This window comes from Ceratotherium simum, chromosome 8 (assembly GCF_057802395.1).
Source record: "Ceratotherium simum simum isolate JZ-2026a chromosome 8, ASM5780239v1, whole genome shotgun sequence".
Taxonomy (NCBI): Eukaryota; Metazoa; Chordata; class Mammalia; order Perissodactyla; family Rhinocerotidae; genus Ceratotherium; species Ceratotherium simum.
The window spans coordinates 61,994,161-62,006,944 of NC_141907.1; the positions used below are offsets into that span (position 1 = coordinate 61,994,161).

A 12,784-nucleotide genomic window follows, 5' to 3' on the forward strand; every position below is an offset into this window, starting at 1 on the left:
ATCTGCTCTTCTCATCTTCCTGTGAATTGCCTTCCTCCCACACCTTTGAAGCCCCAGGCTCCTACTCCATTCCTTAGCTCAAGACGGCATATAAAACTCAGTTGCCTGACTACTTTTGAGTCTCACTGTCTTTGTGGGGCTCCTATACATATGAAATTAAATTTGTTTTTCTCCTGTTAATCTGTCTTATGCCAATTTAATTATTAGACCAGCCAAAGAACCCAGAAGTGAAGAAGGGAAAAATTTTATGCCCCTATGCTTTGCTCATAGTAAAAGGAGTTTCATAGTTTTTTTTCAGAGAATTTTGAGAGATAATTAGTTCTAGATGTCTAGAAAACTAAACAAAGTAAAACAAAACAATTAGTAAATCTAAGAGCTAAAAGAAAATATAATCACAGTTCACTGCACACTTCAGCCAGGGAACAATATTTTACATAGTCACAATAATTTGAACACTCAAGGAAACTTAATCAAAATTTATGATATGATTATATGGGGGGGATTAAATAGGGAAAAGAAATGCGTATGTGTGTGAGGTAAAAAGAGCTCAATTTTTATATTCTCTAGTAGTTTATAGATACTGTCTAAAATTATATGAGCAATGAATAACAGTAGAGGAATTCTTTTTCCAGTAATGGTAGACCAATTCTGTTCAGAATTCACTAGAAAAGTATACAAAATATATCTGTTAAGTCTGCCTGACAACATTAGAGAGATACCAACACAGTTAAGAATTATGGGGCCAAAGTCTGAAACAAAAAATCCAGAGAAGGGAGGCATTTGGGGCCATTTTTCTGTAGAAGCATTTGCCAATTCTAAAAGCAGCAGCTGAGAGGCTGAGAAGGTGAGATGAGCTTTTGGCAGAATCAAGGAGCTAGAGCAATAAAAACTGGAACAATATCAAAGAGGTGGGGAATAATTGGTAAATCTCAGGCTTTGAGATAAGAGCCTTAATCCAAATAATCTCAATCCTCAAATCAATTAAGGTGATGTGGGATTGTTAGTGCCCTAAATTTAGCTACCAGCCAGAAGCAAATGTAAATCCTCTATGAAGGAAAAAAAAATCATCTAGAACCCAAAATTATCCTTGTAATTTTTCATATTCAATATCCAGAACTCATTTAAAAAAGAAGCAAATGATTAAAAAATGGGCCAAAGACCTTAACAGATATCTCACTAAAAAAGATATTTAGATGGCAAATAAGTATATGAAAAGATTATCCACAGCATATGTCAATAGGGAAATACAAATTAAAATAACGAGATACCATTACGCACCTATTAGAATGGCCAAAATCCACAACATTGACAACACCAAATGCTGGTGAGGATGTGGAGCAACAGAACATCTTATTCGTTGCTAGTGGGAACGCAAAATGGTACAGCCACTTTGGAAGATAGGTTGGCAGTTTCTTATAAAACTAAACAATACTCTTACCATATGACCCAGCAATTGTGCTCCTTGCTATTTACCCAAAGGAGTTGAAAACATGTCCACACAAAAACTTGGACATGGATGTTTATAGCACCCTTATTTATAATTACCAAAACTTGGAAGCAATCAAGATGCCCTTCAGTAGGTGAATGGATAAACAAACTGTGGTACAGCTGGACAATGGATTATTATTCAGCGCTAAAAAGAAATGAGCTATCAAGCCATGAAAAGACATGGAGGAACCCTAAATGCATATTACTAAGTGAAAGAAGCCAACCTGAAACAGCTACATACTAAATTAAATGATTCCAACTCGATGAGATTTTGGAAAAGGCAAAACTATGGAGACAATAAAAAGATCAGTGGTTGCTAGGGGTGAAATGGGGGGAGGGATGAATACGCAGAGCACAGAGGATTTTTAGGGCAGTGAAAATACTGAGTATATTATAATGATGGATATACGTCATTATACATTGGTCCAAACCCATAGAATGTACAACACCAAGAGCAAACCCCAAGGCAAACTATGGACTTTGGGCGATTATGATGTGTCAATCTAGGTTCATTTTTGGCAACAAATGTACCATTCTGGTGAGTGATGTTGATAATGAGGGAGGCTATGCATGTGTAGCGGCAGGGACTATACGGGAAATCTCTATAGCTTCTTCTCAATTTTGGTGTGAATACAAAACCGCTCTAAAAAAATTAAGTCTTGAAAAAAAGGAAGCAAAAAGACCAGACAACATGACTAGAAACCAAGAGAAACAATGGCCACAGGCCCATAGAGAATTCAGATAATGGATTTACATACTAATTTAAAAAATAACGTTATTTAATAGTACAAGTCCCAGAAAGAAACAAGAAAATGGGGCAGCAAAAATAATCGAGAAGGAAAGGGATAAAAATTTTCCAAAATTAATCAAAGATACCAATCCACACATCCACGAAGATCAGTGAGCCATAAGAAAGATAAATACAAAGAAGACCACAACTAGGCACATCACAGTCAAACTGCTATAACCAAAATAAAGAGAAAATCTTACAAGTGGTCAGAGAAGAAAATTATCTCCAAAAGAGCAACAGTAAGACTTGAAACTGACTTAGTAGTAGAAACAATGAAAACCTGAACACAATGTTACACAAGGAACTGATTCACCCATTAGATAGATATGTGTTGAATACCTACTATATGCCAGACACTGTTCTAGGTACTTGCAACTATCAGTCAACAAAACAAAGAATGTATGTTATTTTTACTGTATAAAATTATATAATAAACATTTCAAGAGAAGAAATTAATTGTATAAAGCATGCTTGACAGTCTATTTAGAAATATAGTTCATTACTGCTGTTAGAATTATAATTTAAAAATTTAATTTAATAGACTTATAACCAGTACTTTTTTAGAGACAGGATGAGATTCCGTATAATCAAGTGGAGTCTATGTACTAAGGAGCTAGGTAAAATCCACTAGGCTGGTTTTGGGGTAATGAAAAGTTATGAAATTTCAGAGCTGATCTTTCTAGATGACCCTAGAGATTATCTAGTCCAGACTCCTCATGAGAGATGGAAAAAGCAAGGCACAATATATTTAACTGAGTTTCCAAGGTCACTCAAAGTAGTTAAGAGACACATCTTGGGTCCCAATGACGCCTGGTCAAATGTTCCTTGTTGTTGTTTTGTTTGTCTGTTTGTTGTTTGGTTCGTGGGGTTATTTTGGGGAAGGGAGTTTAATTTTTATCAATGTAATATGTACATAGTTTTAAAGGTAAAATGATTTTATAACACTTAAAACAAAAAGCAGCAGTCCCCTGCCTTTTCTCTGCCCACCTCCAAGTTCCAGTCTTCTGGTAGAACCATTTAACTTCTAATATTAATATCATTATTCTATTATTTGATAGAATATTCTATTATTTGTTGTAGGATAGCTTGTTTATCAGTACATACATCTTAAGTGTGTGAGAGGAGTCCATTTCAAGTTTTAGTCATTTCACAGTACATACTTTTCATTTAAATGGCACAGGTAGAATAACTGGTAGGTCACTGGTGATCCTGTACATACATCCTGTTGCTGTACATACGATAGGATCATTACCGAATGAAATTGATTTTTATGTGTGATTTATGAAATAAGTCTCATTTCTTTAGAGCTGGAGCTGGATACTGGTTGCAAGAGATTTGTGGTTCCATAAACATATATATCTTCAGAAGAGACAAAGTGTGAATTTTACATTGCACATATTTTTTCCTGAGCTTTAAAAGTATGAAAGGTTAAACTAAAATTTTTCCAAAGTCTCTAACATTTTAAATAAAGGGAATAAAAATGTTTTAAGATTAATACAATTTTTTGATTATACATAAGTTCACATAAAGTTCCTGAAAAGACAATATACAGCAAATCATGTTCATCTTGGTAGCGTATCAAATACACCACTAATTTGCCTTTGCCATTCAAAATGATGCTTATTTTAGCCATCTCTACATTTGCTTTGTAACCTGGAAATGCTTGTGATGGAAAAAATTGAACAAAGGCTATTCAATAATTTACTTTAACAATTATTGTTAACATTAATCCCACTGAATATTTCATGTTGTTTTTCCCAAAGAAAACACCCAGTAGTGAAGAAAACATTTTCATTCATCTGGTCTGTAGAAATCTAAAATCTAGTAATTGAAAATGGCATAACTAAAGATATATATCTTTTCCAGTTATTTAATTGAGGTCATAACGGTTTATAACATTGTGTAATTTCAGGTGTACATTATTATTTATCAGTTTCTATATAAACTGCATCATGCTCACCACCAATAGTCTACTTTTTTGTGTGTGTGAGGAAGATTGACTCTGCGCTAACACCTGTGCCCATCTTCCTCTATTTTATATGTGGGACGCCCCTACACATGGCTTGATGAGCAGTGCGTATGTCTGCAGCCGGGATTCGAACCCGAGAACCCCAGGCCACCAAAGCAGAGCGTGCGAACTTAACCACTACACCACCAGATGGATACTTTTTATCCATCACCATACGTATGCGCCCCTTGATCCCTTTCGTCCAGCCCCCACCCCCTTTCCCTCTGGTAATCATTAATCTGTTCTCTTTATCCATGTGTTTATCTTCCACACGAGTGAAATCATCTGGTGTTTGTCTTAAAGACATGTTTTTAAAATGAAATTCTTCTTAAAAGTATTTACATGTTATGTCATTTGCATCATGGATTATAAGACTAATTACTTACATGAGACAGGAAGCTGGCTATAGACTGGGACGATGGTACATTAGAATGAGAACGGGTAGCAGATGACGACTGTAGAAGGCGTGGTTTCACAGAAGAATTTGAGGTGTACCCAGGGCCCTGAAGTTCCTGGAAAACAATATATTATGTGAGCAAAATAATTGTCAATCTACAATTAGAATTGGGAAATCAAAATCTATTTTTGCAAACATAATTTCAGTCTTACATGTTGAACTTACAAGGTTATAAACCAAAGTATTAAGCAAGATGATTCTGGATGTAGAAGTTACTCCTGGAGGACGAAGTATGTGCTTAGGAAGATGCCTTCACACTTCTGATTGATAAAAGCATCCCAGATGTGAAAACACACCTAGGATGGTATGCTACTACACTGGTTTCTAACTTTTGCCAAAGACTCCCCACTATTCTGGCATACTACTGAGAAAGATCCTCTACAACTATGGAGTGCTTGTGCCTGTGAAAGTATCCATTATTGCAACTTGAAAGTATGTCTGCAACTTTAAAATATACTTGGAAAAGAGACGTATATTTCAATGGAAAATGTACAATTTTTAAAGAACACATGTTTTTGTCATGCAGATTATATCATTTTTGCTATTCTCCAAACAACCCAAACACACTCTCACTTTGGGCCTTTGTACTTGCTTGACCCTTCTGTATACACAACTCTCCCTCAGGTATTCCCAAGGCAGGTACTTTTGTGTTTCCCTCCCTTATTATAAACTTAAACATAAAGCATGGCACTGCAATTTGTTACTATATATGAAAAGGATAGGTATATTGTATAAAAACATTTGTACATATTTTATAATTGCTAGTATCAGATAATGTTAAAAGTACACTTGAATGTATCTAAGGTGCATGAAGAAGATATACAAAAGTATATCAAACAAAGGCATTATTTTTTTAAACTACTATTTATGATGGAAAAAAAGACCTTACTTTTACATCCAAAGTGTGTTGAAGTTTTAAGCGCACAGATTCTTGTTCCTGACGCTGTATTATATCTTGACATTCTGCAAACTGCAAAGATGCCTACAATCAAGCAACCACATGTGGTTTATCCTCTATTCCTTATGCAATTTTATTTTATTAACCTATAAATGCAAAGTCGCCATCTCTTCAAGGAAGTCCCCCACACTTAGCACACTGTATTACATTTATCTGTTTTATTCAGTAAACTGAGAGCAATTGAAGGTCATGTCTTTCTCCTCTATATCCCCAGCATGGCATTTGATATGTAGAGGGCACTCAGAAGAATGAATGAACTAAGGATGAAATGAGCAAACAGCTTTAGCAATGTAAAAATATTTACATAAAAATAACCACAACTGAAATTCATTGAGTCAATATATTCTGTTTGAAGATCAAAGGTGGCATAGATGGGATCACAGATCATTTTATATAATCATGAAGGTTCTGATTTCTTAAGAATCAAGGACTAGTTTTGGTACATTTTTAGGCTTCCAGAGTTTTCAGGTGACAGAAAGAGAGATTTATGTCTCTATAATCAATGGCAATGACAAATATAGTGTCCTTCATCCTTCTCATTCTTTAAGCTGTGTTTTCTACCTGCACTTTCTGGACCCCACAAAGTGTCAGACATTAGCGTTACTTTATCTATTTATTGATATTATTAACAAACTGTATTCTACCTAGTGTTCAAGTCATTCTTTGGTGATAAGGTAGATTGGTGGCATTTTTAATTATTCAGGCCACTAAGGATACCAAGAGCATCTTACATCTTATATCTTACTACCCCTGTGACCATGTTAACCTGAAAAAGAGGCTTTCTAAATGCATACTTTTTACTGTTTTTAAAGCTCAGAAGAGCCTTCTCTATAGGATGTAGTTTTTCCTCGTGCGAGGTGATTGGGATGCAATCCAATTTGACAGATTTCGTTCCTATCAACGTGAAGCTTTCATAAAGAACAATTCTACCCAGTGAATAACTATTTAGTTGACAGCTACTTTATATATTTAGTTAATAACTACCTTATCAAGAGCAACTTCCATATTTGCAACTTTTTCTTTCAAACGGCGTTCCTGAGATCTCAGGACTTCTAGTTCTCCGGCCATCTTGTTTTTTTCTGTTGCAACAGTACTCAATTCTTGGCTTAATTTATTCTTCTCTTCTTTTAGAAAATGCTTTTCCTACAATTATAGAGAAGAAAATATCAGAAATAATATGCTGAGATGTGATGGAAATTTAAAACAATTATATAAAGATCTGAACTACAGTTTAAGTCATATGCCATTTAATTGCTTTGAGTTGGAATTGGGAGCTGCTAGAATTATGTTACCTTGTACTCATTTTTATCACTACTAGTATTATTACTTCTTTCCAGGCTTAATAAATCTTTGATGAAACCTAAAAAATATGTAATAACTATCTTGTCATAAAAAGAGACAATGTTATGACGAATTGAGATTGAGTAATCGTACACTAAATTTTACTGAGAAGTTTAAAATGACAGAAGAGATTTAAAGATGCATTTATTTGAAAGCTTTATGGGTTTCTATTTTGTTTCAAGGTTGAATATTTATTTCACAAATGCCTACTGCAGACCCTCCAACATAAAAAGAAATGGGACACACAGTTCCTGCCCTCAAGTCACTTACGGTCCAGTGATGAGAATGAACTTACTGATATACTTACAGAGAGTCTTTGGTATTCAACAAAATTTCATTAAAATTAGTTCCTTCCTTTAAAAAACATCATAGATTAGGTAGACAAAAAGAAATGCATAGTAGTCAAGTTAAAATAGACCTCAACTTATTGACTCTATATTTCTTTAAATATATAGTTTTCTCACAGAAAAAATCTTTAATGTAAACAAGGGAGAAGGTACTGTAACTATAACACACATTTTGGATGCAAACAATTTTTCCTTTTCTGATTAGTTAGGCAGAAAAGCTTCAGAAAGAAAGAGGGATTAATTTTACAAGCTGCCTCCTTCCTGTTTGAAGGGAATGTCATTGAGTTTTGATGAATGCCTTCCTTCAGGGGGGCAGGCATCTCTGATGACGGCAGCCAGAAACTTCTCAACGCCCCAAGTACCCTCAGGCAGGACGAGGAAAAGTACTGCTCTAGGTTCCAAATAGGCAAATAATGGAAGAAGAAAAAGAAAAAAGCAAATTTAGGATGAGAGAAAAGGAGGGGAGAAAAGAAAGGGAAAGTGCAAAAAAAAGGAATAAGTCCATATGATGTATGCACAAACGTATGTACATATTGCTAATATTTAGCTTCCTTCTAAAAAAGTATTTCAGCAGCTCATTTGGGTATGAGGAAAGCAATTACTTTAGTTGCACTTATTATTTTCTACTTAAGCTCTTTACTTTCTCACCTCCATTATAGTCAGTTCTAATTCTTCTTCTGAAAATGCAAATTTGTTCCAAAGTGATTGATACATCAGGGAATATTCGAGCATAACACAAATTTCACAGTTACTTAAGCGCAGCTTCATTTATGAGAAATACTAGGTCAACAGAGAAAACTGCACCAGCTAAACAGAGCTGCAGAGGAATACACACAAAGCACACGTGCACACTCATCAAACAACTATCTGTCAACTACCTCAGTTTACCTTGTGTTGTGAGCCACATCCATGCACATCTAGTGTTACAGAAAACACACCTTCTAATCCTTCACAATAACTCACAAGCTGCAACCCTTCGATGCACACACCCAAAGGCAAACTTCAGGTCTTTTTTAAGATAAAGAACCTTACTTATTGTAGTATTTATGTATTTCTTAACCATTTAACATGTGTAAAAGTGTGCTACCATTTTCATTAGGTTGCTATTTTTTTGGTGTCACTGATGAAATGTGTTAGTGTGGAGCTCCAATTCTCATAAGTCCTGTGGTTTTCATTGCACAATTTTGATTAGCACACTGATTTTAGGAATACATATGTCACCTTATAGCAGAACTAAATGTGCTTAATTTATAATCAATCCCTGTCTCTGCCACAAATGTCCTTTTGCTCGTTTCCTGTACTTAAAATACTAACTCTTTCGAGATCCTGCTTGAATGTTCCTTCAGGAACTTTTCCCTCATTCTCTCAGTCAGAAATAACCTCTTGTCTTTTCTCCATTGTACTCTGTTATCTCTGCTACGTCTTATTCTGTCTTGTAGTGTATTAATGAATGAACATATTAGCTTCCCCCACTCCAGGGCCAGGGACCCACCTTATTTGCATTTGTCATTGCCTCTTCCAAAAATTGTATCTTGCTCTGAAGGGCATCTATCTGACCTCTTTTAGCTGTGATTTGCTTTTGCATCCCCATTGCCACTTTCATAGCTGGAAAAAAAAAAAGGAAGTAAACTGTGCTTTAGTTTTTAAAGTTTCTAAATTTTGAGAGGCTACTATCATTTGATGGTTAAACATTATGAGAAGGTGACAAGTAAGATTCTCCTAGGCACCTGGACAGTTTCAAGGCAGTGATCACTGAAAAGGGTCTTCATATTTCACAATTTTGTGATATAACAATTTTCAGCAACTACTCAGAGATTTTGAGCTAAGAAATATATATAAATGATGATGTTTTGTGACTTCTTTGCTATTAGAATTCATTTCGTTGACCATCATAATTTGCCATATTTCAACGGTAATAAATAATACTGATCAAATTCATACTTACATGTAGAAAATATATACATAAAAATATATAGCCATATAATGAAAAATGTATATAGTATTTTTACTAAAATAATTTTTCTAGAAACTACAAGACACCTATTATTAGTGATCTTTTTAAAGATTCCAGTGATATCACAAACCATTCAATTTTGATTCTCATGGTCATAGTCATGTGCTTGGAACTCATTACTGTTTCAACAGTCAAATTGGCAGCATGAGCATATATGTGATCATTTTAGTAAAACTGGTGACAGGATGAGAATGTTCTAGACAGGTAGTAGGCACTAAATACTTAAGACATGGCAGGCCATTGAAAAGACACATGAAGCTCATCTTTGCTTGGAAATTCAAAGTCAGGGACCATATGCTTTTCATAGTCAGCTGAGGAAAGAGGTTTGAAAATGCCACTGCTTTGAGTCAGGTCCAGCTATAGCTTAGAGGTTAAAAAGGAAAAAGAAAATGTACCATTGTTTAAAAACAAACTATTGGAGAGGATGAAAGGTCTGATTTCTTGCTAACGAGATATAGTTCCTACAGCTAAACTGTCAAAGACAAGAGTAATATACAAGCACAGTACATTGATCTATTAATAGATCAAAAGTCTGACATGATTTGCTCACCACTCTGAAGAATTCTGGTCTGATTAAGTAGATCATGATTGGCCTTCAAAGGTAATTTCTTAAATCTTTTTATTTTAAGATGATTTTAATCAATGAAAATAAGCATTCAATGCAAATACAGGATTACCTGGTTAATTTAATAATTGTCATGTGACTGGGGCAGTTGTGGAATGCCTGGAGGGCACTGAGGAAGGGACTCTGTCTGGTGGTGGTAGTGGGGTAATCCAAATGGGCCTCTTGAGTGTCATCTCCAAACCCCACCATTTTCTTGGTTAAGTTAACCAGCAAAGAAAGAGCTGAACCTTTGAGGACCACAGAAAATATGGAATGCTTCAAGAATTTGCATACCATCTTTGTGCAGGGGCCATGATAATTCTCTCTATACAGTTCCAATTTTGGTATACGTGCTGCTGAGTCCAACACAAAAATAAATCTTTGAGATTAAAAAAAAACTGAGCAATAGAAAAATGTAGGCTTTACTTAGATATTTATTCTTATAGTCAGCTAATACAGCTATATCAACAACGATATGAATAATATGAAACAGCAACTAACCCTCTCTCTCTGAATTGATACGAGCAGCAAGGTAAAAAGGGAACAGGTCTAAGTGGTGAGAAGGACCCCTCATCCTGGCAGTTCACTTCCCAGGGCTCCGTCCCATCTTTATCTCCGAGAAGGAATCAGGAACTGACAATTAGCCACAGACACATAGTTTATGTAGATAATGAACATGTGAAAAATAAGGGGTTGAATGAAAGTAACTTGTATTTAGTGGAACTACTGCTATATCACACCCATCATTGATACCTATTGCTGTATCTCACACCACGTGGCACTGTGAAGAGGTGACATGCAATGTATCCAGGTCTGTGTTTTAATAAACCTAAACCAATGGAATTAAAAACAGAAGGAAAATCTAATAAAGCATACCATGACCATCAGATCCTTCCATTGACTTTAATGTATTTCTTGTTTGTTCTAATTCAGCCTGTGCAGACTTTAATTGCATTTTCAGCTTATTTGTAGTAGTTTCCATTTCTTCACTTTTGTTTCGAAAATTCCTTTTTAAGACCTCATAGTCCTCTGTACAACATGATAATCAATAACAGATGGTTACATTTTTCTCTCCCATTGTTATGAAGTATATTTTATTTGTAATTAACAATCATAGAATTTTAGAGCTGGAAGAGACTGCATTTAGTTACACTGTCATTTGTTAACAGAAATTAGATGTACATATACATTTCCAGGGACCTGACTTTTTATTTTTAATCTGCTTGGGTGGATTCTCCTTCTCTACCCACTTATTATTCACTGCTTTTTCCCAACCACTGTAATTGGCTCGCATCTTAAACCTTCTTCTTGGATGATCATATCCACTACAACTGATTTAACCACCATCTATAGGCAGATGAATCTCCGCCACACAATAAGTAACCTGAGGCTGCCACATGTCTTATCTTTTTATCTCCAGTAACTATCAAAATACCTGGCACACATTCATCATTCATATACAAGAATACCCACACACACACATACACACAAACTTATTCAAATATCTATTTATTTATATTTATAAGTGCTAGATAGATTTACATACAACAGGGACAAAGAGAGCCAAGACCTCTTTGCTGAACTGTGTCTATGCAGACATTTCCAAGTGGATGTCCTAGTGTCACCCAAACCAACTGTCTCATACTGACTACATCCAACCCTCCAACCCTCCCACCCTCAAGCCTACCCCTCCTTCTGGTTTTTCTCTCTCAGCTGTTATCATTGCTCTCCCAGTATCACAAACTTAAAACCCGAAAAGCATACACAACCCCTCCAACCTCTAAGTACTATTGAGTCCATCTCCAAAAACATTCTTAATTCTTCCCTTTCCTCTCATTCCCACTGCCAATGCCTTAGTTCAGGCTCTCATCAGATTTCCCTGGGATCCCTGCAAAATCCTCCTTAACTCGTTGGCGTCTGTCCTGTTAGTCTTTCTCTATTTACCTGCCGACACTGTGCTTCTGAAATGTAAATTTGATGACAACAATCTCTTATTTAATGTCTTTTGCTGGCTGCTCATTGTCTGGCTGTGCCTATCTATTTTGCTTCATTTCTTAGTCCTTCTTTCTTTGCACTTTCACTCCAACAAATACTTCTGAGGTCAGATTATGTTACTTCATGCCTTCATGCGTTTGCCCATAATGTTCTCTGCCTAGATTGCCCTTCTACCACTTTTTCACCTGCCCAATTCCTTTTCCTCCTTCAAACTAGTACAGATGTCACCTCCTAACGGAGGCTGATTCTTTACCCTCTCCCACATCTGCACTCAGCACAGGTCCACCGTGCCTCACCCACTGTACCGTAACCCACCCCACAGGACTGGCACCCAACTAGCTAGGAGCCTCACTGTTGTGTTTCTAGGTTCTACCTCAGGATCTGGCATAGTACACACTCAGGAATTACCGACTTTGTGTGTGTGTGTGAAGTAAATGATACCTGTACCATACTAATCGTGAACTAGAAGTGTTTCATTTTTAAAGTTAAGGCCTTGGATTTTTCCTTCAAGAAATTTGCATAAGTCTGTTTCACGTGTTGCTTCATTATTAAACCTCTAAACAGCTATTTGACTCAAAGCACTTGAGGTTTCTACTTTCCTCACCCTTCTCTTAGAAACTCAGTGGACTCTGAGGGCTAATTAACGTTAACGGTTAATAAGTGCAAGATATGGAAGCTCTTCAAGGAGAAGTATCAGGATTTCAGGCGCCGAAATACTCCATTGGGGCAGCACAACTATCCATGTTTGTAACGTGGGACGAGGAACCATTCTTTTACAACAG

The 12,784-nt window shown here is 35.9% G+C and overlaps 1 protein-coding gene and 1 non-coding gene across 9 annotated transcripts in view; both read right to left on the minus strand.

The window, feature by feature from the left end:
* The window catches only part of CCDC158 (coiled-coil domain containing 158), a 107,445-nt gene that overhangs the window by 47,750 nt on the left and 46,911 nt on the right, over positions 1-12,784 (minus strand). For 7 of the 8 annotated variants that reach the window (XM_087434447.1, XM_087434448.1, XM_087434451.1 and 4 more), the window contains 5 exons: positions 10,884-11,036; positions 8,882-8,994; positions 6,686-6,844; positions 5,633-5,725; positions 4,673-4,798 (listed from right to left, as the gene is read on the minus strand). In XM_087434447.1, coding sequence (XP_087290573.1) covers positions 4,673-4,798; positions 5,633-5,725; positions 6,686-6,844; positions 8,882-8,994; positions 10,884-11,036 — 644 coding nt within the window. The remainder of the gene's footprint in view (positions 1-4,672; positions 4,799-5,632; positions 5,726-6,685; positions 6,845-8,881; positions 8,995-10,883; positions 11,037-12,784) is intronic. The other variant, XM_087434449.1, reaches the window with a different exon arrangement.
* Positions 10,270-10,376, minus strand: LOC147916482 (U6 spliceosomal RNA). The gene has a single exon (XR_015553071.1). It is a non-coding gene; the product is annotated as a U6 spliceosomal RNA (small nuclear RNA).